We start from the raw sequence: 27,676 nt of genomic DNA on the forward strand, positions 1-27,676 counted from the left end.
GTGCAACGTGGAGTTGAGTCTGTGTTTTAGAAAAGTGGTGGTGTTGATTGGTTAGTTGGTCATTAAATCATAGGCAATTTATTTTTAAATAAACTTAATGACAACATTTGTGCATGCTGATTTTGAATGTCATTTATGTTGCAACAGAGCTTTAGATGGATTAATTACATCATTTGTAAGCAAACACCAGACGAATAAAGATGAAGTTCACTGGACTTTTGACAGAGAAACTTAAAAGACTTAGTTTATCTGTGCCCTGAGAATTGTCATCAATTGGTCTTGCTTTTCAGGTATTTACCTTACAGAGAGACAGTCAGGTTGTTACGTGTGAAATGAAGCAAGTGAATTCGCTGGTGCACAGCAACAGTGACAAATCCATTTTCCAGTCCTGGATTATGGTCTTAAAATCAAAGCAGTAATTGTTATTTAGTTCCTGTAATCAGTAAGCTCGTAGGTTTCAAAGAAAACTAGAAGTATTTGCTGTGTGGGCTAGGTGATAGCTCATGACAGAAGTTCAGTTGTTTGAAAGTTTACTTCAGCTCCTACTTTAGCTCCTGAAAACTGTGATTGCAGAGAAAGTAAAAACTTTCTCGTGTTTTTCAATATCGACTGATTGAATTACGGTGTTTTTTAAAATGACCTGATTTTAAAAGGCTTTAGAGTTCTAGGTTGAGTAAATTGCGTGATATAGTGAAGGCTGTAAATCTGTCGAGTTATATCCTGTACCGTTTGAAGAAAATGAAAGAAACAGCTAACATTTGTGGTTTAGTCTCTTCTCACTTTACCCTCTTTAGTCAGTGCAGGCAGAAGGATTAGTAACTCTTGGTTCTCTTTCTCATCTGTTTCTGGTCATCCTAGGATGAAAACTGTGTTTTATTTAATTTGTTTTGTGCTTAGATATTGTACTGGTTTATGAACACTTGAAAATAAAGGCACTTGTGAACTTTGTCCTAATCGCAAGCAAGGCACTTGACAGTGTATAAACAAAAAAATACATTATCTGTCTTGGTGAGCTTACATCTGGAAATGTAGGATAATCAACATGGCATTTGTAGAACTGTCTTTACATTCTCCAACAACTTGTAAATATATATTTGTGAAAAATAGAGCTTCCACCATTGAAGTCTTTGTTCCAAATGTAGATGTTTTCTAAATGTTTTAGAATTTCTTCAGTGAAAGTTTGTTAAGATGGCACATACAAATTGTGCTGGAAAGTGATGGCATTTCATTCCAAGTACAACTAAATGTAGGAGATGCCCTACATTGTATGAAATGCTTTTGCTATATTACTGTGTGACTGTGTACTACTATAAGAAGTACACAGTCTTTTAAAAAACCTTTGTGGAATTCAGTAAACTTGGTTTTCTGAATTGTATGCAGATTGTATCATCACTTCTGGAATGAGCTTTTTTCCCTGGGCCAGGGCTGCCAGACAGAGCTCTCTGACAATCTCTTTATCTGTAGGGTTGTCTATAATGTTAATTAGTGAACTCTTTGAAAAACCGGCTTCCATGAGTTAATTTATGCACAAAACATCACTGAGGGATGCGTTTTACCTGTTTCACAAGTAGGGGACTGAAACATAGCTTAAGGGACGTGGCTTGGGCCACACAAGAAGCCTGTGTCATAGCCAGGAATCATGAGATTCACATTTCATTGCTTAACCACACACATTCAGAAAATAAATAGTTGAAGAAAAGCAGATGCAACACTGAGGATTTGAGTGTTGGGTACAATTTACAGGATGCTTAACTCTGCCCATAAAACCAGAAGGATCTGCTTTGGGAGGCCAATAATTCTTTTGCTTTCATACAGCCCTAGAATGGCCTGGGTTGGAAGGCCAGCTCCCTGCAAGCACCTGCCGTGGGCAGGGACCCCTTCCACCATCCCAGGTTGCTCAGAGCCCCGTCCAGCCTGGCCTTGGACACTTCCAGGAATGGAAAGTTGCTCTAGGCAACCTGTGCCAGGACCTCTTCCAAATATCAGGTCTAACTTTCCTCTTTCAGTTTGAATCCATTCCCCCTTGTGCTATCACCTCATACCCTTGTCCAAAGTTGTCCAGCTCCTTTAGGCACTGGAAGATGCTCCAGGGTCTCCCTGGAGCCTTCTCTTGTCCAGGCTGAAGAGCCCCAGCTCTTCCAGTCTGTCTCCGTAGCAGGGAGCTGTTCCAGCCCTTGCAGCATCTCCATGGCCCCCTGGCCTTGCTTCAGCAGGTCCAGGTCCTTAATGCCAGAGGCTCCAAGCTGGGTGCTCTGCACTGCTTGGTGCCGTTAGCAAACTTGCTGCTGGTGCACTCAGTCCCACCCTGTACATGCCCAACAAAATCCCTGTTGATCTGAGTGCAAAGTGCCAGGCTGGCTGCAGACATTATAGTCTGCCTTGTATTTTGGTAGTGCAGAATTTCCACTTTATGTTGATGCCTTTTTTTAGCTCACTGGTACTACTTCGTAATAGTCATTACTTATGGCTGATGCCCTCACCCCAAGGACTAAGGAAACAGAATTTGAATGTTAACCCTTTCCAGGGATTTTTAGAGTATCAGCTCAATCCCTCAGAATCATAAGGCAGAAGTGAAAATTCTGAGGCTAGTATTTAAATTTAAAGCTGTCTTTGAGAATTCTTATTTTCATTAGGTTTGTGTTTGTTTTTAAATATGTGCTTCTAATCTAGCAAGGACGTAATGAGCTCTTGAGACATAATAAGCTCAGTAAGACTTGAAACACTGTTTACCACTTGAAGTATTTACGTGGCTTTTATTCCTATTAATGTATCCAAGCACAAAATGGCATTTAATAGATCCTCACAGATAGGAAGCCTCTAATCCTAACGCTCTGCAGGTATGAACTGAATTACAGAAAAGATGTGCCCAGCTTCATGAAGCTGTTCAGTCATTGAACTCGTAGTGTGTTCATAAGTCCTGCACATTTTACGGGAGTTCAGAGTGTGCCTAACTCAGGGATAGTTCTGTGGCTCACACACACAGTCCTTGTTAAAGCACAGGGACATGGAGTCACGCCTGTCAATCCTGTAGCAGCAATCCTGAGCTAGTCGGAGAGGAAGAAGCGTTTCCCATTTGCTTCTGAAGGAAGGCAGGAAAATTCAGGCTAGAAGGAAAGGACAGGTTGTAACTGAGGAAAACAAGCTGTTGAGCAACTTCTTTTAGAATCAGGATGTGTTTTCTATCACTTGATGGCTCTGTGTGCATAATTATGGCACTTAAAAAAGAAGTGCCTTCTAGTATAGCTGGTCTGTATGGGCATCATACAAAACCTGCTGAGTGAAATTCCCTCATTTCTATCACACAAAAGGTGAATTTGATTATAATGTTATCTACCACCCTCGTTGTTTCTGTTTATGTAAATTTTCCTTGAACTGATTCCATTATGCTGATGCTGGAAGCAATGTGTAGACAATTTCTTTCAGTTCTAATCCTATGATATTTTGTATCATGCAGTTTTATCTCTTCTTATCAGAAATTTTGGAATTGGGAATATGAAGAAGACGAATGGGATACAGTCTATCCCTGACTGCTGTACAGCTAAATTAGCACATTGGCATAGTGCAATTACTTTTGCACATAAGGAAGACGCCTCCCTGTAAATTCTTTGTGACATAAGGTTTCTGACTAAAATTAGGTCATGGCTATTTAATTGTTTAGGTGTCCACCCATGAGGGAGCTACAGAGAGCTCTTTCAATTCCTTGCAATCAAGTAAGTAGCAGTTACTCTCATTTATCCTCCTAGGAAATAGTCCACCAAAAATAATACGTTGATTCCTTAGCCCCTCCCTGTCACTAATCACTCAGCTCTTGTAGCTACAGACTGACTTGGCCTTCAGCACCGGAGTGTCCAAGTGCTTCAGTCATTAATTTTCAACTTACGACACTTTGGTGATGTAAGAAAGCGTTGTCCTCATTTCACAGCTGAGGAATTGACACATGAAATAAGTTGCTTGCTTAAAGATTCACGGCAATACTGGCCATAGAAACCAATGACTTATTCATAGAGTATTCTGTTTCTTGGAAAATCAGTCTTGTGTTCCTTGTCCTTCTGCCTGCTACCCCAGATCTCCTCGGACAAATTTAGCAGGCCAAGAGTTTAGGCTTGTGTGTATTTTAGCCTCCCATAAGCTGGCATTGCCAAACAAACGCACCCCTCCCTTGTGTGAGCACAAGCAGTATCTCCGCTGTCACGTGGGGAATTAAGTCAGGAAACTGATTCAGGTTAAAGTTAATCCCCCAAGAGCAGTCCCAGCCCGAGTGGTTCTGCAGTTGGCCCTTGCAGTGCAGCTGTAGAGGCACCACTCAAGTGGGGAGAGGGACGGGAGGCGAGGCCAGCTTTGCTCGGTGACTGGAGGTTTCTCCTGGCAAAAATGCTTGTGGAGTTAATGGGGTCAAGTTCATGAAAACCTTAACCAAAATAAGTTCTAGTTTCTTCTTTCTCTGGAGTCCACATCACATGCTTTAAGTTTTCCCCGTGTTTGCAGAGCCCACCCAAAGCATAGGGACAAACTGTGCCCAGAACACAGAGGAGCTTTTTCTGTCAGTTTTTACTCTGGGGACATTTTACATCTTCCCTGCATGGCAAGTTTTTTTTTGTGTGGCTGCTATCATTAAAAATTCTTGATTCTGCATAACTTTTTTCTGTTTGAAATGAAACTATTTTTGAGTAGTTGCAAATGCAAGCAGGGAAGAAACACAGTTACCAGGATAAGTACGTTTGTAAAGGAAATAAAGTGCTGTAAGTGTGGAGCTTAATGCCTCATTTCACCCTGCACCACACTGACCTATGTGAGCCCACTTTTCCTTTCTGCCCTGAGTGGTTCCATAGAAAAGAAGACCAATTGGAATTGTGTGCGTGATTTTGGTCTTTAGGTGGAGCCTGTCTGCCATGACTCTTCTCACGAGTTAGACACATGGGGAGAATCCTCCTATTTAGCTGATCCTTCTCGGAAGAGGTGTTCAGAGGGCTTCCCAATTGCTGTGCTGAGGTGAACATCCAGCTTTGAAAACAAACTACGAAATGCTGCTGCTTCATTTGAAAGACTGCACCTAGGAGAACCTGTAACTGTGAAATGATGCCCTCGTCCTGACTACATCAAAAGTCCACAAAAATATATGCAGGGCCTTTGGCATGCTAATAACTTGGTTGTTGATGACTAAGGCAGGAAGAAGGGTGCCAATGACATCTAAAAGGAGACTGAAAGGAATTCTTGTACTTAAAATATTGCTGCAGAAAAGAGCAAAACATCTTTTAATGACTGCTGTTAATATCTTTAACATATCTTTAACCTTTTCGCTGGAACTGCCCCGTGACCCCTGAAAATATTTTTTGCCATCTTTTTTGCTGAATCCTGTTCCCCAACTTTTCTGGCTTTTTTATTTTGTGGTCAGTGTGAGTCCTCTGAAGAGAGTGAGAGGATGTTGCAGATGGTCCTCTGCTATAAACTTCTGTTGTAAAAAAACTGAGAGCCTGTGTCAGCCACAGCCCCTGTTCTGACCCGGCCACCTCAGAAGCCTCAAAATAAATGTGTGTGGGATTGTTGTATTTGGGTTTTTATTGTTCAGGCCTTGTTCAAAGGTTCAAGACTGGGGCATAAATCTGTTTGATTTTCTTCCTCAGCTGAACACAGATCATAACATTTAGAGCACAGCCACTTTGTGTAGCAGGAACCTAACAAGAACCAGATTTTAACATTGTCACTAGTTCCTTTGAAGGAAGGCAGTGTTAGCAATTACGATCTAGACTAGACATTGGTAAGAACTTAGCAAATAATTATAGGCTTCCTAAAGGAGTATAGTATGAGTAATTGCAGATTTAAAAATGTTATTATGAGGAGTAGTTTATACCGAAACTTCATCCTGCTCTTTGAAACCAGAATCCATAAGCATCATGCCACAGCAAATGCTTGCCCTTCTCCACAGAAGAACGTAGACTCGCCTTATTGTACAGCAAATGTTCTGTGGTACATTATTTAAATTAGCATATAATAGAAACCTAATTGCCCACTTGGGCCCACAGCTTTAGCTGGTGGAGATCGATGTGCTTCCACTGAAGTCAGTGTAGCAATGTTGATTTTCACCCTTGAGGATCTGGCTCAGCAGCTTGTTTCTATTCCAGGCATTGTTAAAGGAGATAGTGTGTTTAGAATATTAAACCATGGCATTGTCAGAGATAGTCAACTCAATTTATGTGCAAGTGAAGAGAAATAAAGCAGTAAAACCATTATTTTTATCTGAGGATTTCAATTTCCATTGTCGATTATTCATATTGACTGATCTGCTACAACAGGGAAATCATGAGCGTGGGGTCATCTTGTTGTGGTTTTAATTTCCTACGTCTGTAGTTATCTAATCCTCTCAGTGTGAGCAAGCATGATTAGTATTTATTTCTATTCTCTGTGCCAGTGCCCTGGGCCAGGTTCTGTGCTAAATCCAGAGTGACTCTCCTACTTAATTGGCATTAGCTTGTGCTGCAGCAATATAAATAAAAACTTGTACTTTCTGTGTGAAGTACTCATAACTCCCAAAACAGGTTTCTTCTATGTGGATATTCTTCCCACATGTAGGCTTGTGATAAATCTGTATTTTTTACTCAGTTTGGAACGTCTTCTAGCAGTGTTTTCCAAATAATACTTAGGGAAGCACAGATTTGGAAAGACTTTGGCTGTTTGTTAACCATTGAGGCACTACTAGAATCATTGCTAAGCTGGTTAAGAAATTGCTAGAGTAAGAACAACACCTGTCTCTCTCTGGAGGGTCAACTACCAAAGTGTACAATAATTTTTCACTATGTCAGATGGTTTTTACAGTCATTTGGAATGCCTACTTAACGAAGCTTATTTTATTTCATGAATGCTCCATTCAGGAATAGGGAAACTTTAGGGCTGAGCTGAGCCAACAGCTCTTTGTGAGAGGTCGTTTCCTCTCCTTTCACTTCCATTATTCTCAGAAGACCTCTGGCTGCTCCCCCACTTATTTCTGCTTCCATTTGTCCCCTGGGAGCTTTGAATAATCAAAGTTATGCTGCAAGTACTCTTCAGAGAGTAGGATGGGGGGAGTTCTGGTTAAAGGGTTTGGGTCTCCATCGAGGACAGTACAGGAACTGACTGTGAGCCTTTTGAAATAATACAGTATTAAAACTCCAGCAAAATTTGGAGTTGCCTGGTGTTCGTTGCAGTCTGTTTTCTGATATGTGCAGAACACAAACATAGGAAGAAACATCAGCAGGAATGATGGGTAAAGTTTGTCTTGGAAGGGTTGAGAGATTGTGTTCATCACTTGCTAAGTTATTGTATGGCTTCATTCAGCTCTGGTTACAAAGTGGTCTTGTTCTGACAAAGATGAAGCTTAGTTCATGAACTGGTTTGGATTGTCTTTGGATGAAATGACTGTAGTAATACAGGTGCTGTGTTTCTATTATTTTCTTCGTGCTTTTGTTAAGTATCCTTTTTTGGGGGAACACAAATTGACATTCACTAATTTCCAGCTTCTACTTTTTTGAGTGATTTGGCCTTTAGAACGTAGCATTAGCCATGTGAAGCAAGCTGGATTTTTCGTTTGAATCTATCAAAACCACTTAGCAACAGTTGAATCAGCAATCTTATTCTATGTTCTCCTGTTCATACTTGTATTTTGTCCGGTTCTGTGGGTCATAAGATTGTGTTCTCCTTATTGAACTGTCAGACTTGTTTGAAAAATGTGTCAGTGTTTCCTGTTCGGGGGGATTATTTTTTGGTGGCCATTTTGCAATTTTGTTTATTTTATAAACAGAAGTACTAAGGCATTCATATAGGCGTTGATGGTAAGTTCCATAAAGCTCCTTTGTTTTCAGTAGTGAATTTTCCTGGGTTTTTGTGGGCTTTTTTTGCCCTTGGAAAACATGTAGCGCATGTGACCAGAGACTTATGTAACACAAGATGTCTTGTGTTGAGGTAAGGAAACCATTTTCGAGCTAGATATCTGAGATGAGCGTTGTGTTATCTCCCTTGCAAAGATAACAGACATTAAAATTCTAGAGTCTGGTGGCCAAATGGCAAAGCACCAAACAGGATAAATTTTCTTTTCCTCAGGTGGTAAATCGTGTTAGATAATTCATGATGCAAACTGCTGTTACTTTTTGAGCATATGAGCTTCTGATGGCACAGCAGCTTTTCTTACCTCTTTATGTTCGATGAAAAGCTGAACAAACTTTGAGAACTGCAGAATGTGGCAGTAGTTTTTCTGCAGTAGATCAGCTAATACTTCTTCGCTTGTATCACTTTACTCCCCAGTGTGGTCGGCGGTGCAGCTCTTACGTGCTCTGCTTTTTGCCTTTTTGTGAGGAAGAAGCGGGATTGCAAAGATAATGGAAGAAGGCAGTGGAGCATTCACGGCAATAATTTCGAAGAGCTGGAGATAAATAAGCAGGCAAAGTTGACAATTCATCTGGGTGGGGGTATTAGCATTTTGAATACCCTCTGCACAGATACAGTTATCACTTAATTGCCTTGACACTAGAAAAGCACTTTGTAGCTGTGAAGAAGAAACCTCTGCGAGTAGTCAATGGTTCTCTTGCGCTGTCCGGGACGCTCGGGCTGCTCTGCTGCTGCGGGAGGGAGAGAGCAGCTCTGGGATCTGCCGCTCAGCAGCTCGGCTGTGCTGTCCAGCACTGGCCCTTCCATCCCGGGGTTGCCCTGGCGGTCACAGGGCTGCGGAGGGAGCCCTTGTTCTCCGGGGCCGATTGCTGCCAGCCCAGTCCTGTCCCCGCGGGCTGAGGCCGCTGCCGCCGCCTTGCAGCACCGGGCCCAGGCACGGCAGCAGGTCCTGGCTCTGCCTGCCATTCCCGCCGGTGTGGGAGCCGGGGCCCGCTCCAGCGTCCCTTGCTGTGCATGCTGGAGCCAGCAGAGCGTTGTGCGCTGGGGCTGCAGCGGTCTGTGCCGCAGGCAGGCGGTAATGGATGGCCGCCCGCAGAGGCGGCGAGCTGTGCTGCGGCCCCCGGGCAGCTCCTCCCGGCCCGGCTGCCCGCAGGAGGGAGAAATGCGGCAACCACGAGAAGACACTTTGTTCGTTTTCTTTGTAACCTGTCAGAAACAAAGAAGGTTGTTTGGAATTTTCAAGGGAATGTTGTGGGCATACAGTTGATGGTGTGGTGGTTGGAGAGGCTGCAGTCAGAGCTGTGTGTGCCGTGCTTTGCGGACAGGCTGTCTCCTGCAGATGCTGCCGTGCCTGGTTAACCCAGCCAGTGAATCCTCACCGAGTCCTTTCACAGAGCAAGATGGGTGTTTGCTGCCCGAGCACCTTCCTTTGCTCACCTTGATTTGCTGAAGATGCTCAGAGTTGCACAGACAGTGTCAGCAGCATCCTCAATTCAAATTCAATGGGGTCTTTTTCTGTGGAATAGTTACTTAGTTTGCTTCTAGTCATTATTTTAAATTTTGCTATCTAAGCATGTTAAGGTTTTATTGGTATTATTCCTTCAACGGCAATATTGGTTACTCCAGGCATTGTCTAAAAGCTTATTTTATGTTTTTTGCAATTCTTAAAGAGAGATTTGGCTTAGAGCAAAATCAGTAAGGGGAAAAGAATTAGGAAATCAAACCCTTCCTTTCCCTTTTTGAACCTCTTGGTTTTCCAACCTCAAATAAGTACGTGAAAGGGGTTTAACAACTTTAAATTGGATTTTGGAATGTCAGATGACTCTAATAGCCTTTGTACACAAATAACAACAGAAGAGCTGATTATTGTTTCTGGGCTCTGCGATGCACTTATGTAATCATTAATCTTGGCACTTCTTTATCTGCAGCAGATTAGGAGGCCACTGTCATTTTGAAGACAGCCATTAAGTAGACTTTGTTAGTGTTTAAATATGTGAAGCTTAACTTTAAGCTTCCTTAATGTATGCGGTGGAGGTATTCTGTGCCTTGAATAGAGCTGTTGGAGTAAGTTTCAGTCACATATCTGCTGCCACAGTCTGACCTCAGACTTGGGTTTATGTACAGTGTTTGTTAATCAGCCTCTGAAGACACTTTGAAAGCTTTTTAAGCGTAAAGCATTAATATATCTGTTTGGAACGGCAAGCAAACTTGCTTTATCTACTACCTTTCAGTTGGTTTAATCATCAAGAGGCAGGAAATTAAATGCTGTGAAATGAGAAGGCAGAAAGGGTTTTAATGAAGGTCGTAGCACCTAATCTGATTGTGGCAAAGGAAGAGCTTTTGCTAGACCTTTTCTTTCCACAAGCTTGTCATTTTCTAAAACGTTTTTGTGGGCAGCTACGTTTTTTTCTTTCATGATCCTTGTCATGAAATGAAGATGGTTTTCAAACACTGAGTATATCATGTACAGACATCAAGAGGCTCAGAAGCAGAGTTGAGTCCAGGGAGGTAGTGTGAGCATGGCTGGTGGGGGACATCACTAAGAAAGTGAAGAACGTGTAGGGGAATAAAGCTTTAGCTGTGAGAGAAATGTTTTTGAAGCTGTTTGATAGACTGATGGTGCATTTATTTTGTTGTAAGCCAGAGCCCATAAGATTTAATAATAATAAGCCCTGTTGTCTCCAGTGATAGTATCTTGTGTGTTCTCTCTGGTGCAGTTTTTGGGGATGGGCCATAGTGTTGTCTGCCTGTGCCCTTTTCCAGGGGAACGTCTGAGGAATCCTTCTAATCCCACATGTATGTTAATATTGCTCCCTCTGAGGTGGAGCAGGGGCTGGATGAGGTGTCTTTCTTGGAGGGAAATCAGGTATATTTTTTCAGCAGAGATTTGACCTTCTGACATAAAAAAGGTTTTCTCTCATGTCTGTATTTACTGGCATCTTAATATGTATCAGGAAACATTTATCAGCTGAAAACCACTGCTTGGTTTTGAACTTCAGTAATATTTTCTTTGAAATGGAGAAAACATGGGTATATTCATCTGTTTTGTTTTCCCCCTTCAAAACCTATAGGAATAGCTGAGGATGTGGCTTCTTCAAGTGCCCCTCAGTTTCACTCATCCTCTCATCTCTGCAGAGGACTCACAAAGAGGAGCTGTGACAAAACCACACACTCACACTGGAAATAAGGGTAGTGGAAAACATCTTTGTATCGAAAACAAGTGACTCTGTGTCAGACTAGGAAGATGCAGAGCATGGACTTCAGGACAGCCTCTTGTGTGAGGTTTGAGGGAATCTGGTTGTGATTTGCTTGCCAGAGCCATTAATCGCAGATGGAGTTGAAGAATTCATGCTCAGTTTTGGCTGCGGGATGATGAATCCAGGAAGGAGGTGTTGGAGGGATTTAATAAATGAGTGAGTGCAGCTAAAAGGCTTTTTACTGTTTAGACTTCTGGAGTTGGTTTTGGTTGTTATTGTTCATCTCTTAGATGAATCATCTGAAACTGAAAATTTAAACTAGACATTTAGAGTGCACCTTTGTGAGAAACTAATGATTCTACTTGGCATACAGCATCAAAGGAAGCCTTTTTAATGACATCAAATTCATTTACAGCCAAAAAGAAAATATTTTAAAAATGCAGATGTAGTCACATCAGAATGATAGTTTCTAGTCTGGGTGAAATACTTTTTTTTTTCCCCTGCAACTTTTTATTCTAGAATTAAATTCAGATTTGGAGTGGTTTTTCATCAAAGTGCAGCTCTCTTGTAGGGATGTGGTTTCTGCACCAGCCACATTTTTCTGGCTTTAATTTAATCACACAGAGTCCTATTTCTCTATGCACAGTGACAGATCCTGCAATTTCTGCAGAGGCCAGATCCTTTTTAAAATCCATTTTTGCAGCCCAGCAAAACAGCAGGATAAGGCAGAATCATGGGGAACACTGTGAAAGGACACTTTTTGGGTTCCCACTCCTTTGTCACCTCTTCTGAGTTAGTTCCATATTCCTCTTTTCAAACTGCCCTCTCTCCGAGGAATGAGGTGTTAAAGTAGAACTTGGCCAAATGGAAAGGACCAAGGAAAGCAGTGTGGGCATTGTGATGGAGAATGTGTAATGGGAATGGGTTGCCTTCTAATGAGTTGTGTCAGGAATTGTTAATGCTTGGTCTGGTGCACATTTGTACAGGTGATGAGGCTGCAGTGGTACCTACCCACAGTCAGTCGTGCTGTATAATCATTGCAGTTCCCTCAGGTTCTGGGCCTATCACCTTGCTAAAGAAAGGTGTGGTTGAAATTGTAAATAATTTTGACACTATGTTGCAAATGATTGGTTTTTGTCAGGTCTGTGTGGTTGGCTGGGTTTTGTTGTTTCCTTGTTGATTTTTTTTTTAATCAGGTACCTGTGGCTGTTCTATGGTCTGTTCTGGTAGGCAGCCTAATAAGATCAGTGAGCTGAGATGCAGTTTTTCAAGTGGACAGCACAAGTGTGTGTAGCTTCTTAACAAATCCAGGGATGGAGCTTTCATGTTGTACAAAAGGAGGTCAGCAACTCTTTACTGCTGTTCTAAAGGACCTTTCCTTAATGAAGGCTGCTGTAATTCAGGTACCAAATGAGCACCTCTCCTACTCCTGCATAGGTAACTCGGCACTTGAAATAGGGGCTGGAATGATTGCCTTCTGAGAACTGGGCATTTACGGCTGCTTGCAGCCAGGAAAACTAATTCAGGGCAAGGTTGTTGAGCTGTTATAGCCGTGTTGTAGCTGACTTGCTGAAGTGCTGCTTAACACTGGTGAGTGGTTGATGAGTTCTTTGGTTTCCTACCACAAGCGAATAATAGAAATGCCAGATTTTCCCCTAAGCTAGTGCAGTTAATTAGGGAAGAGAAGGTGGGAGGACAGTGTTGGAGTTAACAAGTTCTAGTTTTCAGAAGACCAGGTCCAGCACTTGAGTAGGAGATTACATCCAAATGGGGGCTCTGTGCATTAATCTGTGAAAAAAATGTTGGGGTGATTTGGACTTCTTACTGTAAAATGCTGTGTTTCTTCAAGACTTTTTATTTAAGTCAAGTTTTTATTCGTTTCTTCCAGAGATTTAGGAAATGGGGCAGAAGTACAAATACATTTAAGCTTTTCAGTACAGGTTTTTTTTTTGAAGGAAAGGAAAGAATTATTTTCATATTGTCTCACTAACTCCAGCAAATAAATTAATCTTATTCTCCTGCAGAATTTCACTTCTTGTTTTCCTCTCCATTAGTGCTAGATAATGAAAGATCCACATACAGACACCAAGAAGGAGAAATTGGTGTAGAGTTGCTTTTCCCAATGCAAGAGAACAATAAGTGGCAAAGACTACAAGAAACCTCAGTGTGATTGAGCATTCAAGGGCACTCTGACTGCCTCAGGGTGCACACACGTGTTGGCTCCCAGCTCCATTCTCCGTGCTGTTTTTCATTTGACAGACCATGTGCACTGGCTGGTTTGGGCAGCCCAGGGGTACAGGTTGGATCACAGTAGAACTGTGCTTGTGCCCTGCTGCAGATGTTTGTCTTGACAAATGCTCCAGGTTAGTAATCATCTGTAGGAAGAAATTAAGAATGTCAAAACATAAGTGAACTCTAGAATCCTGTAAAAACAAACACGATGGATTCACACAAACCCCAGCTTGCTACTTACTGGATAAAAGTAGTAGCAAATTAGAGCACCAAAAGTCATTGCTAGCAGTTTCTGTGGTAATAGCTCACACCTATGTTGCTCCCAAAACTTGCATTTTGTGTCATTTTATCAAAAGAAATGTTTTGTAGGTGTGTCATTAGACCTGTAAGCTTTGCTTTAGAAAGTGAAAAAGGAAAGTAATAGACGTTCAGACCACCAGCACTCCTCTGTACAGCTCTGTAGCAACTTCCCTCTCAGAAATGCAGAATGCTGTAGGTTTGTGGGGCTGGAGCTCTGCTCACTGGTCTCTGGGATCATAAGACCAAAACCCAAGATCTGGCAGTAGGTACCATTCATCTCAGGTAGCGGTAGAGATACAGGATGATTATGCTGCTTAGAGGAAATAAATTTCCTCTTAGATAGAGGAAATGAAACACCAGCTAGCATCCCCATGCTCACAGCATAGCAGCACTAGTGAGATTATAGTCTCTGCAGCACCTATTTCTTGACATGCAGTTCAGAGCTTTGATTAAAACTGTATTATATTTCATTAGAAGATCACATTATTTCAATGTCACTGTGTTTTCTTTTCTTATGAAAATCTTTCTGAATTGCATTATTTAACAAGAATTCTATTTAGCCTGGTGAAATTAATTGTGCCCCAAGCTGTGTTCATTGTAGCCAGTGTAACTCCTGTTAATTTTCAATCAGAGAAGAAGAGGCAAATGAAATAATTAAATGTTTACTCATAAGCACCTGAGCCACCAAGAAAGTGAGAAGCCAAAATGTGGCAGAAACAAACTGGTGTTGTATGAAATTTGGAAGTCTGTTGTGACCATGTGGAATTCATCAGTCTTCAAAGTTTGGCTGCTGTGTGTTGTTACTGTGTCAGTCTGTTGTGCCTGGTGACCCCCCAGAAGAAGCTGCTGTAGTTGTACATGTTTTGGTGTATATTTCTGCCATTTTCATTACTTAGTTCATGAAAGCAGTAACAAAGATGGAGCTTGGGGAACTCCACAGATATCGTGGGGTGGGGAGATGTTAATTGCATGCCCTTGATGTACCGAGGGATTGACTGTCCCAAGAACTGCTCATCTGTGCTCATGGACAACAGAACACATTTGAATGTGGCAGGTCTGGCTATTTTGGTTGAGCCCAGGCTTGGACTTCAGTGGTTTGATGTTAGAGTTTGGTCTGTGGTATGGTTTAATAATGTGGCCAGAGTCCCAAGCTGCAGTTGTCTCTACCTGTCATTCCTTCAACAAGGAAAATCAAATCATCTTGCTTTCAGCTGCATTCATTGCCCAGTCAGGAAAGAGTGAGAATATTTCTGGATGGATGAAGACAAGGCAGTGGAGAGAGATGAGTGTTATACTGAAGGAAATGAGAATCATGTAGTGTTGTACATGTGAACAAGAGAGCAAATATCATTTCTCTGAGTTCCTCTAAAAACACTAGATCAGTTTTAACTTGTGTTCCTGAACACTTGCAGAAGTCTCAGATTGTTGGTGTTGGGATGTCGTTTTGATTTTTCTTTATAGGAATTCAGAATATTATGGTGATATTATAATATTAAGGGTTTACAGTGATTTTCTGTTTGTATATAACATTAAAAATAGAGACCTCACCACAACTTCACTGGAACAGTTTTGCCTTTTAGAAAACCCAAACGATTTTCCATCTTGCCTTCTTCCATTAGACATTCAGGTGTCTTTGTTGAAGCCAGTGCTTCATGTAATAGCAAGGCTCTAGTTCTTTGAATTAAAATATGTGTCAGTAAAATTTTGTGTGGCTTAAAGGAAAACAATAACTGTAAACATCAGTGATCCTGGCATGGGAATATGAACTCTTACTGCACTGTTCCCTTCCATGTGCCCAAATCAAGCAGATGTTGAAGGAATTTGTACTGATTCCTCAAAGTCAGTCTTGCAAGCCCCAGAAGTGCTCAGGTGGTGCCATGCTATTTATCCTGTATCTCCTTTAATATGGATGTTTCCAGCATTTGGGAATGCTGAGCAGTGTCAGTGACCTCCTGAGGGATCCAGATGTGCCCAGGCCCACAGAGCTCAGCTTGGCATTGCAGCATTTCTGCCTTGTGTGTTTGAGGTGTTGCTCATACTTTACTTTTAATTAATACTTTGGAGGCCATGTTCGTTTCTACTCCACCCATCACACCCACAGACTTCAAAGGATTTGTACCAGTATAACCTCAGTATTTATTTTATTACCAGTGTGATTTCCTAAGGAAACAAGGCTTGGAAATGTTGTTTGTTTGGTTTTCTGCCCATCACCCCAATCCTCCCCATTTCCAAAACATTTCAGCTAAGCTTGAGAGCATCAGCGGTTCCAAAGATGTAAAAATTGAAAATCTAAGAGAGTTCCCCATCTGATACCCCCGAGGGACAATGTGCAGCCGAGCTCAGCTGTAGGGAGGAGAAGAGAATCTGTAACAGAGAGGAAGATGAAAATATCCCATGGGCTGGGAAGGCTTCTGCTGGAATTTCAACCTTACTGGACCCCAGAAAAATCCAACCATGAGACACAAATCTCTTTTGTTAGTTCTTCTCTGGAGCTGTTTGTTGCCAGGTCTGTCACCACAGTCACCAATGGGTCCTGCTCAGAATGTCCTTATGGTAAGAGTTATGTATGGAATAAACACACCTTCACACAAGGAGTGGGCAGGCTCTTGATCAGACACTTACTGTGTGCTTAAAATCGCCTCAGATGTCTCCCAAGCACCCCTCATCCCCCGAAGCTCACGGGTATCAGTGTTTCAGGGTGAGTGAGTGGAGATGGTCACTCACAGCGTGCATGGATGGGGTGGGCAGAGCTGTGCTGCCACCAGTGCTCGGTTCGGTGGAACTGCAGCGTTTGGAAGCTGCAGGTGTTCGGAGAGTAATTTGCAGCCAGCTCAAATTACTTAGGGTACATGACAGAGCAAATTATTTAGGTAATGAAGCTGAAAATGCAGGAAGATTAGAATATTATATAGTAAAATCATTCCGTGTTAATTCAGTTTGTGATCAGATATCATGTTGCTTTAAATACCACATTACATGCAGTACCCTTGTTTGAGTCAATGAATATGTATGAATATGTCACTGAATATGTATGCCTCCTAATTTAATCAATATACTTACAAACAGCACTAGCAGGAATGTCTGGCACAAGCCACATCCCTCTAGAAGAAGGTTGGCCCAATTTGTGTGTGTATCATGTTCGTTTCAGAGCCCTTCTGAATTGGCTGTACAGTCGTACACACCAGAGAGGTTGGGCACAGGTGAGCCACATCCAGGGAAAGGGCTTTGAGGGGTTGCTGCAGCCAGGGAAGAAATTGCTCCTTAAGCAGTGTCCTGAGCCCCAGAAGGTCCCAGCTGCAGCCCTGCCTGCTGTGTGTACCCCACGGGAGCCTTGGGCACGTCCTCAGCCCAGCTGTGGTCAGCTGGGGATGCTTTACCTGGAAAGCTGTGCATGTGAGGAGGATGCACAGTGCCCGTAGAGGCTTTAAGGAGTAGAGACTGGTCTGGCAGACTCAGCAGTACGTGCTTAAGTCTGTCTGTACTGAGTGGAAAAGTGTATACGTGGAATTTCTGACATTGCTGCCTTGGGAGCTCCTTAGAACTGCTCGTGTCTCAGTGGTGCCAGCGAGCACAGGCAGCTGGGACCCCAGGTACCCTGGGGGAAGGGAGCACCTCCTGCACAGGTTTTCCTTTCCAAAAAATGCTAATTTTTAAATTCAGAAATGGGAAGACACAGTAGGATTTACCTGACTTTCACCTTCTAAAACTTAGGCTTGGACTTAAAATATCATTAAATTCCTTCACTGTTAAGTGAAGAGGAGGCTTCTCCACTCAGGGGTTCATGTTGCTTTTTTGAATAAGATGAATCATATGCCCTTTTTCCTTCTTGCTTTCTCTTTCTTCTTTCCTTTGTTCCTGCCTTCAGTCTAGAGCAGACAAGACAATTAAATTCATTGATTACCCACCTTTCTAGATCACTCAGGTCAGCTGGGTAGATCTCCCCTAAAAGGCAGACATGGGACCAATTTTTGCATTCACTGAAGAGCCCTTCCCAGGATACCAAATCTGAGATTTCCTACCTGTTGTGAATTGGGAAAACAATGTTATTTGTGTGCATGTACAATTTTAAAATAACGGTATGAAAACAGAAGGAGGAAAGAAAAAACCTTTTTCTACTCAAAGACAATTAATTCACTAGAAACAAGCATTTTATTCACAAACGTTAATGGGGAGGAAAAAACTTCTGTCTTTGGAAAACGATTTTTTCTTTCAAAAAGTGTGTTCTTCAAGGTGAACAGGTAACACACTTTCATGTGCTGAGGTTCAGTGTGTTTCTGTTTAAATGACAGAACTGGGGAGAAAGGTGACCTGTGCTTTGCTCGGCTGTAGAGGCTCTTGCCCTGATCTGAGTCTGCCCCATGAGTGAGAAAAAGAAATCCAAGACTATGATGAGCTTGTACAGTGCATTCCCTTACAGATACAGAGTTAGGCTTTCTTATTTCTCTACTGCACGAACTGGGCAAGGAAAGAAGCAACATATCACTATGTGGGGAATTAATGAAAAGAAGGAGGCTGTCTAGAGGGTTTGGTTTGGGGAGGTAACTTGAAAAAGGTAGGCCAACACAGTGAAATTGTGCTAGGTTTGGGGAACAAACTCCCCTGGAGCAGGAGGGAATAAGGCATATTGTCCTGTTCCAGGTGGCAGCCAAAGATGTCACTGAGTGCTCTCGCTGGCTGACTGCTGGCATGTTGCCTAGGAATTAGGTGGAGGCCATGGTGTTATTTAAGCATACCAGAGCTACCTCAGACAGTTGCTGTGTCAAGACACAGTGGATGGAGGAAGAATAAATGTTCAGGGGGGGGAAAATATTGGGGTTTTTTTCCCCTGTGTTACTTGGGCTCAAGTTCCTGTTCCGTCTGATTTTTGAGTAGATCAGGGTCCACGCTCCTTTTTCTGGAAGCTCATCTGACATTACAGGGGAGGACAGTTACCACACAGTCTGGTGATAGCAGCAGCTCCAAGTGAAGGCACATGAACTGAGGGGTGCTGGTGGCTGGCAGAGACCCTTCACTGTGGGGATGAGCTTGTTTGACATCAGTTTGTAGGGATTGCTGCCTCCAGCCTGTGGAAGATCCCTTCTTTCTCTCAGGAGCCCTTTGTGTAGCAACTTGTTCAGTGGTGGCTCTCGGTGCTCGAGCTTCCATTTGTTGCTCTTGGTGGTTTGTTTGGGCTTTTATTCCTCCTCTTTGCTGCCTTTGGCACAGGACGGCCTTGGTAGGATTGTGGAGCACTGTTATTTCAGGGTGTGAAAGAGTCTTAGGCCTTTAATCTGGGAGTACAAACTACATCTGTCACCTGGGTATCTGTGGCGGTTCCTAAGCAACCACAAGAGTTTATTTTTTTCTGCAGTTCGTATTTAAGAAATTGCTCATGCATGAACCAGCCTGAATCAGCCTAAGCACCACCCCAGGAGACAGAAATTGTAAACTGTAATTTGGGCTAATTCTAGTCTAAAGCATGAATTAGAGTATTCTGTGTAATCTTGAAAAATATACCATATAAATAAATGTAAGCAGAGAACAGGTACAATTAATTTGAGCACAGTAGGAAGCTTTAAGTAACTCTGGGAATGTGAGAAACCAAGTTGGAACATATTCTTGACATGTAAAAATATTTCCCACCTGCGTTGTTTGCATAAGAACAAGGTTTTAGCAAGTACATATTTGCATGTCAAAGTTAAAAGTGGGGAAAATATTTTCACCCTTGTAAGAAAAAATGCATAATCTTGGCACAGGCAATTTGCATTTAGTAAGTTTAAAGTATCTTAAGTCCTTTCATGCTGTATGGGAAGTGTATGAACCTGCGACAGGGGTTCCATTTCAATGAGTTGATTTGCAAAGGCACCGCAGTGGAGCAGTAATTGATCTGATCTCTCTGTGCATTAATTTGTATTACAATTGGTTGTGGCAGTCCCGAGTGATTTGTGCTTCTGAGATTCATCCATTGTCCTGCATCTCAGAGTGCAGCAGTAAGTTGCAATTTTAAATCCTGTGTGCCTAATTGAAAGTAAGTACCTTGAAGATAGAAATTTGAAGAAATCAGGAATTCCAAAACTATATCTGATTTGGTGCCGGCACTCATAAAAATTATGTTGGGCAAATGCTGGCACAGCTGGAGCCCGTGAATCTGTGGAGATTCTCTTATACCAGTAAAGCACCCTGGAAAATGCATTTGGGACTAATTATGGCACCTTTTAGACTATTGCTAACCTAGCTTTAGGCCATCACTTTGAAGGCATGTTACATTCCTTCAGAAACACTCTGCAAATGTCCTGTTGCTTAAGAAATAGGGATTGCATAGACAGGCTTCATGGGTGATTTAACTAACATGCTGGAGATTGTAGATAAACTAGATCCAATTATATCATACTTATTCAAAATAAGGCAGTAATTATGTATATAAAAGTGAAATGTAAAAAATACCTTGCCATGTAGCTGTGGAGATAAGCCTTGTCACTACCCTGTCCAAGGAGCTGCAGAAGGCTGCTGATTCACTGCAGCAGAGGAGAAAAATAATCATATGTTGAAAAGGCACAACTGGGATTTGGTAGAGCTATTCTGGAACCTGCCCACAGGATTGCTCTCTGAATTTGAACTGCACATGATTCAAAATCTGAATTTCTGTGAGTTTCAGTCTGTTCTACAGTTTGTTGATGTGAAGGGGAGGTTATGCCACTCTTTCTGCTACAAGTTTATTAACATATTAGGCTCCAGTAATAATTCATGTAGCACATTAATGAAACAGCACACACATTATTTTTCCCTTTTATTAGTTTGCTTCCTCCTCCATTATATTTAATGTGTTAGCTGAAAGCAAAGTGAAGTTTTTGGGGAAGAACTATTTCCTTCCTTAAGTGTCCTAAACAGACCTATGAATTTCAGCCTGCTATTTTATTGCTGCAAGGATGGTGGGGTTTAAAGGTCAGGGATGCCAAGGTCCTTAGCATGGCAGCAGATACAAGGGGTATCTCACTGTTTGGGACTGCTTGGAAAGCTGCTCGTCCCGAGCTGCCTGGCAAAAGCCCTGGAGTCCATAGCAGCTGCTGGGCACTGCCTTCTCCAGCAGAGTATTTTAGCTGCTCTTGGGTTCCTGGGAGCAAATAGATCCCATTTGAGTGCTGCTCAGCTGCTCCATTGTTGCACTTGATGTCACCTGGAGAGTATTTTGAAGGAATATTTTAGCACAGTTGATGCTGTGCTACAAGTCTTCTGGTCTTCTGTTTTATAATTATCTTATACTTTGGGCCAGATCCTGAGCTGTGTTGTGCTGCAGTGAAATGAAGCACACAGTAGTACTGCAAGATGATTCTTGATTAATAATAAGCAGCCAGTTAGGGATTCAATGGCATGCAAAATGGAATGTTTTTAGAGTGGACATGACTTTTTGAGAACACAGTACAGCTGAAGTTAAGTTAATGTGTTGTAAGACAGTAGTATTAGATGCGATTTTATGTGTTGTCACAGACTGGATAGCCATAAATTGGATGAAAGAGGAGCTCTCTTAAACAGCTGGGCAGCTTGTGAATGGGTTTAAGCTCCTCAAGGAGGTGAACAGCACTTGTTAATGTGTCACAGTTACAGACACAGCAAAAGTTGCACTTGTACTGTTCCAACTAAGCTACTTCCAGAAAACTGCTGCAGCTCATCCTAACACACTGGCAGAGCAAGGGCTCTCCTGGGGTTTCAGTCACCTGGCCATGTGTGGTCTGTGTTTGTGAGCACTGCCAAGCACGTGTGGTGTGTGCCCTGTTGGTGTTTGATCACCAAAGCACTGCCTGTGCACAGTCTGTCCAAACTTGCCAGCAAAACAACTGCAGCCTTTTGTTTTGTCCAGAAGCAGTTGAGAGGTGTCCCTGAGCATGCAGGAGTCCCTTCTTGGACCCCAGTATTCACATGGGAAGGTGCTTGATTTAGAGATAATCACGCACCAAAACTGAATTCAGTATGTGGGTTTATATGGATGAAATTACATTTATCAGGGCTTTCACACTTATAACTGTATGGCATTTTCCAGGCTGTGCCAGCTCCTCTGGTTTCAGTGAACTGAGTGCAGGTGCATTTTCCTGCCTGCTTTGTTCTGTGGTAGATAATACACAAATAGGTACCGATAATTCCCTTTCGATTCACGTAGGTGAGTTTTGGATTTCTCATGCACAATGGAGTTGCTCTTTGCCTCATAACTTCTCTTTAGGGTGGGTTGAGTTGGTGTTGGTGGCTGTGGTCAAGGTGGTACATTTGCTTCTTGGCAGGGCAAGCTTTAAAATTACCTGTTATGGTCTCGCATGAATGCAGTTGGAAGAGACCTTTCTAGTGTCATCTTAGCTCTTTGGCCAAAATGTGAACTCTCCTATTCTTTTTGGCTTTGAAATGCTGATTCTAGCCTTCTTGTGGGTTCTTAAATACCTTCTCAAATGACCCATTTTAATAACCCAAAAGCTATTATATAACGAGCAGCCATAATTTAGTCCAAAGCTCTAGGGGATCCTTGCAGTTCAGCAATGAATAGTTAATGCAGTATAATGTTTAGCAGGTTATTAGTTTTCACTGTACAAATGCTGATCAGGGAATGCTTTTATAAGGTGTTTCAAAGAAAATGTAATTAACTGGTTGCGTGCTTCTGTTGCAGCTCAAATTGAAATTATTCCATGCAAGATCTGTGGAGACAAATCATCAGGAATCCATTATGGTGTCATTACATGTGAAGGCTGCAAGGTAAGCTTCTAAAATATTAAGTCTGAAAAGAAGCATTTAGCCTTTGGATAGTGATTATTTTCCTTCTTTTTTTTTAAAGAGCAAGCTTTGCTCCTAAGTTGAATATAAAATCGTTGGGGATTCTGAAGTACTGGTCTTATTTGGGCTTTAAATAGGACATTTCTGTGACACACACATAGTTACACTGCTGCAGATTTTAGGACAATCCTCAAAATCACACAGTTGTGCTAGGTGTGCAGTACATTGTCTCTCTCTGCATAAGCAGAAGAGGTACAGGGAGATGATCTACTTCAAGCACACCACCAAGAACCTGTTCAGTGCATTCAGCCAAGGGAAGATGAGTCTGGCTTTCTTCAATCTCCCTATCTGGTTTTGCTCTGTAAATTACTATGAAGCTCTGTTGAAATAGGTGAGAGCTCTCCCCTCTGTTTTCTTTTGCACTCTGCTGCAGTTAGAAATCTATTCTATTTGGCAGGGGAGATGGTGTTTCAGAGTAGCACATGCTCCTGGTGTTCAGTATGTTCAAGTCTTGCTGAGAGCACTGCCTGTTCTTGCAGTGCAATCACTGCTGTGTAAGGTTTAGGCTTTGAAGTTTTTCCTGGAATTGTACCTTTGGTAAATCTAGTGAACAAGGATTGAACTAGAAGCATTTCTCTTTTGTTCAGTGAGTCTGTCACAACCAGGAATTAAACTGGACAGAGCCAACACCAGGTGGGAGTGAAGCTGATCACTCCTTTTGATCCCTAGTGCAGAATTACAACACTGGCTTGGGGTGACAGAGTGTGCACAGCATGCTCTGGCTTGTTGCTCTCTTCATGGATGTATGTTGCAATCCGATACTGATAGGTTTTCTCCTCTTAATCTATAGTGAGGTGTGAAGAATTGATCATTATGATAGTTTTTAGTCTGCTCTCCTGACTTGCTTCATGCTACAACCCATCTTCAAAAAGTCAACTTCTTTGCATTCATATTCTGAAGTTCTCTTTTGTGTTTTACCCAGGAAGTTTTTTTGTGTTTTCACTAACAAGTCCTCTCAGTCTTGTGGAAGTTTTGGTAACAATGAAGGAAAGAAATTAAATGTAAGAATCTTGGAATGGTATGGGAACAGTACCTTCTGCCCTTTGTGACTGCTGTTGCTATGGAAAATGTTATCAATGCATTTTTAATTTATTTCTTGCAAAGTGGTGACTTTTTCCAGCTTTCTGTTGTTAAGCAGCCTTTGTCAAATTTCAGCTGTGGGAAGTGCAGACGTTGGTTGTGAGAATTCTGCTGTTTGACTGTCTTGTCAAGGATCAAGTTATGTTCAGGGTCCGAGAGCTCTTTAATCTTTAAATGATCTGGGACCAGAGTACCTGGGGAAGATCCATGATATCCAAACCTGAGTGCAGACACAGCAGGGTTAATGTGGTGCTGATGCTTGGCTGGGCCTCCCCACACGGGGCTTCTTGCAGAGCAGGAGCCCAAGGACAGGGAAGCTGCCAGCTGTGTTTTCCTTCCTTCATCTTCTTGCACCTGGTGAGAAATGTGTGTGCAGTATACTATATTTTAGAACAAATTATTTTCTTTCAAGTGCTGTATGAATCAAGTTCTCTTGGAGCTCTTTGCAGTCCTCTGCTTCTGAGAATTCCACCAGAATGGTCAGCTGGTGAAAAGGGCAAAAGAGAAGGCAAGCAGGCAGGGATGCTCAGCACACTGAAATCCATTTGAACCTTGAAAGCAGAGTGTGAGAAGTAAGACAGTGGCCCAGTGAATGACTTAGGCATTTTTTCCTGCTCTTGAAGGAGCACAGGCATACAATTTGTAGCCATACACTTTCAGAGAGAATTTTATCACCAATTAATATCAACTTAGTTAACCAAGTTATCTTCCTTTGAGAAGCTCGCTCCTAAAGAAGCTCAGTCTTCTTTAATGCCAGAGCCCAGATGACCTGCAAGTAGTGACAGACTGGGGTAGTGCTAGTGGGCATAAGTCACAGGAAGAATTTACATGATCATGGCCTAGGAAGCATTTAAAATGCCTTGCTGTGGCTTATGGATTTTGCTTGTGCTACACTCCTTCACAGTAATGTCAACAAAGTCTCACCCAACAGAACTATTTTGGCTGGGGAAAAGGTTGGCATAGCTTGACTTCTGCCAAAGCAGCCAGGTGTGGATTGGTATGGGTTGCTTTTCCCAGCTTTTCTGTGGCTATGACTGCTGCAGGTTTGAGCATGCTTATGTTGCCCTTCATGTTATGCTAAAGCTTCCTTTGTAAAAAGTACTTGGCTACAAAGACCTTGTTGCCAGTCCTGTGCCTTGGCTCCTGCAGTCAACGTCCTGCACAGTCCCAGAGAAGTTCATTGAGGTTCTGCACCGGTGCCACAAACCCACCCAGGTGGCAGGAGCAGGGCTGTGGTTGTCAGGAGGGAACAGCTGTGCTGCTGCCCTCCAGCCAAGCCTGTCAGGAATGATCTACAGGCAGCAACAGCCACTGCAAAGTCGGCTGTTTTCAGCTTGGACTGGTTTCACTCCAGCTTGGTGTGAACTTTAATGTTACTTAATCCTAATGTTAACTCAAATGTTACTCTGTAAATATTGATAACCAGCAGAAATATCATTTGTTCAAAACCTAATCTGTATCATGGATGAAATCACAGACCAGTAGCTCTTGTCACATTGACTTTTGCTGATCCGGTTGCTCTTCTGCAGCTTTGCAACCCTTGCATTTCAGAATTGAAAGTGTTTTGACCATGTTGAGTTGTGACATTGGATTTCATGTAATTAGACTTGAAAATTTGTAATGAAACCCATTAGTGTTTCTTGGGAAGTTTTCGTTTCCTACCTTGCTATGATGTTGCTGGCTTTTTTTACAAACTTAGTGGCAGTGTTATGCACAGGCATTGAGTACTCCCAAGCCATCAGCCTATTTAGCTCAGTTTGAATCTGCCTTTAAAAAAATAAAATTTAACACCCCATCATCATCTCCCCTTTAACTGAAAATTTGAGGTTTTAGCCAGGCTGTATTTTACACTTTATCCAGGAGAGCATCTATGGCTTATTATAAATAAAATAACTTTTTTAAGAGAAGGTAGTTGTAGGAGCACTATGGACAAAGCTGGTATCTGTATGGAGCATTTCACTCAACCATTACCTGTGGGAACCCATTAACAACCTTTTATGCTGTAGGAAGGACCATGCTGGGAAAGGAGAGTGGTTTGTACACATCCATGTTCTTTTCTTCTAGCTGTAAGTTGAATTCAGTTCCACATTGTCATACAATGAGCTATATAATTTAACTTGCAAGTGCAGTTACTTGGTTTTACTGTCCATAGTTCATGCACAGCTGACCCACCAATACAGTAGTGACCCCTTTGTTTACCTGACTGCGTGCAGCTGCTCTTACAAGAACACCCATGCGGGGCATTTCTGGGCATTTCAGATGCTTTCAAGGATTTGTCAGTACTGGCTTTTGTCTCTTGTGTCTTTTAAGACCTCAAATGATCTTGTTCATTGTAACTGCAAGGGGTTCTTTCCTTCAGGAAACTATACCTGGTGTGCTGTCCCTGCCCATTTTGCTTTCATTCGTTGACAGACACAAGCTCACACCTGTCTTTGTTACCGATGTAAAACTGAGTGGTTTTGCTGTTTTCAGTGATACTATGACTTTGTTACCAAATACTTTATTAAAACAGTTCATTAAACAGTATTGTCAGAACACTTTCCTCTCTTTACAACTAAAATACATGCTGGTGGTCATAAAAGGGTTAAAAATCCAATTTGAATGTTTGCCTGTCTTTTGTATTACAGTGTATTTTTCTGATGTTTCTTTGAAGAAAATTTGTGTTGGTTTCCTTTAGAAAACAGTCAAAGAATGACTCCCCCCCAACTAATGTTAATTGCTCAGAATATTGCAAAACTTAATGATACGTGGAAGTCTTTAAGTATTAGCCATAAATCATGGGATTATGAATAAGCCTTTGTTGTCACAGGCTTGCATACAGTCGTTCCAAAACGTCTGCCATTAGGATGCAGCAAGGCAGCTGTCAGCTGTTTTCTTGTAATTAAACAGCCAATGAGCAGCTAATTAAGACATATGTGTATACAGAAGTGGAAGTGGGTATGTTAATGAACTGTAGGAATCAATTCATTAAATGAAAATTTGTCAGAAGACCAAACATGAGCTCAGCTTTTCAGCCCATGCGTGATGGAGAGGGAGCCTGTGCGGTGCCATTTGGGACACAAGGGAAGCACAGCTGGCTCAGGAGCCAGCTCAGACACCAACATCTCCAATGCTGAGCTGCTGAGCAGAGGAGTCACTGACACTATTAATAGACTTTGCAAAAACTGCTATTTACATTTCAAAGTCCTTTTTTAACAAGTTGTTATTCCAACTGACTTGCCGATGAAAAGTTCTTGCGTTCTTTTTCCCCAAACCTGATTTTGTGGCAGCAAATGAAAACCCATAGACTGTGTTGTGTATAAATAGGAGTCTGAAACACGGGGACCAAGCTGTGGCTCTGCTCTTCTTCTGGCACCAAGTGGATCCATCTGCAGGAAAAGGCAATGTGCAGAGCTCAGTGGCTGGGGCTGGATCTTGGTGCTGACATTGGGAGGGGCTGAGACTTGGCCAGAGCATGCCACGGGTCAGAGACGCGGGGGCTCCTTGGGTGCAGTACCAGTTTTGTCTCTTTGCTTGATCAGGAAGGCTGGCTCTGCCTTGGCCCACTAGGTCACATGAAATAATGGCTGTAAACATGCAGGCAATAAAAAGCATGTGACCTGGGCTGGCTTGCATAAGGCTTGAATGTATACACCTCCTCCTTCCTGGTGGAAAAATTAGAGCCAGCTCCGTGTCTCTGGCAAAAGCAAGGGAATAGAAGAACAGAATAGAGCATTTCTCCTTTTAATAAAGGAGGGGAAAAAACTAGAAAGAAACTGTAGGTACATACAAAAGGCTCCTGTAATAGGGGCTTTCCAACTTGTCTTAGAGTGATGTGAAAGCCCAAGGACAACCAGAAGCTTACAAAACTCACAAGACAGCACCATAGAACAAAACATCCTCACTTGACCTTCATTGTCAATCCACTTGCAAATCCAAGATACCTGTGTTTCTGAGCTCTGGACAAGTTTAGATCAGTTTTTGCAGTTTGTGACAAGGTTTCTTCTTTCTTTAGCTACTGCTGATATTTTGTTAGGTTTGTTTTTAAAAGCACTCTGGTTTGTAAAGTGCAAGTGCTTTTAAAGGCAGGGGTTCAGGCATTTGTGCTCTACTGGAAATTTAGCTTCAAGCTGTAACTTAGCTGATATATTGTACACTAAAATGTATTGAGCAGCTGTATCTCTAGGGAAAATCTGGAAAAGGAAAAAGGCCAGTATTTTCTCCATTATAATACTAAAAATATT

At 42.2% G+C, this 27,676-nt stretch overlaps 1 protein-coding gene and 1 long non-coding RNA gene across 5 annotated transcripts in view; one reads left to right on the top strand and one right to left on the bottom strand.

The window, feature by feature from the left end:
- Window positions 1–27,676, top strand: part of RORA (RAR related orphan receptor A) — a 360,061-nt gene that overhangs the window by 308,348 nt on the left and 24,037 nt on the right. For all 4 annotated transcript variants that reach the window (XM_014879113.2, XM_088172411.1, XM_014879114.2 and 1 more), the window contains one exon: window positions 22,210–22,295. In XM_014879113.2, coding sequence (XP_014734599.1) covers window positions 22,210–22,295 — 86 coding nt within the window. The remainder of the gene's footprint in view (window positions 1–22,209; window positions 22,296–27,676) is intronic.
- LOC148222216 (uncharacterized) overlaps window positions 12,884–27,676 on the bottom strand; it is a 40,956-nt gene continuing 26,163 nt past the window's right edge. Inside the window, exons 3-4 of the long non-coding RNA XR_015806464.1 lie at window positions 17,489–17,602; window positions 12,884–13,426 (exon numbers count right to left, since the gene is read on the bottom strand). This is a non-coding gene — a long non-coding RNA (uncharacterized LOC148222216). The remainder of the gene's footprint in view (window positions 13,427–17,488; window positions 17,603–27,676) is intronic.

This window comes from Sturnus vulgaris, chromosome 13 (genome assembly GCF_052056855.1).
Source record: "Sturnus vulgaris isolate bStuVul1 chromosome 13, bStuVul1.hap1, whole genome shotgun sequence".
NCBI classification, from domain to species: Eukaryota; Metazoa; Chordata; class Aves; order Passeriformes; family Sturnidae; genus Sturnus; species Sturnus vulgaris.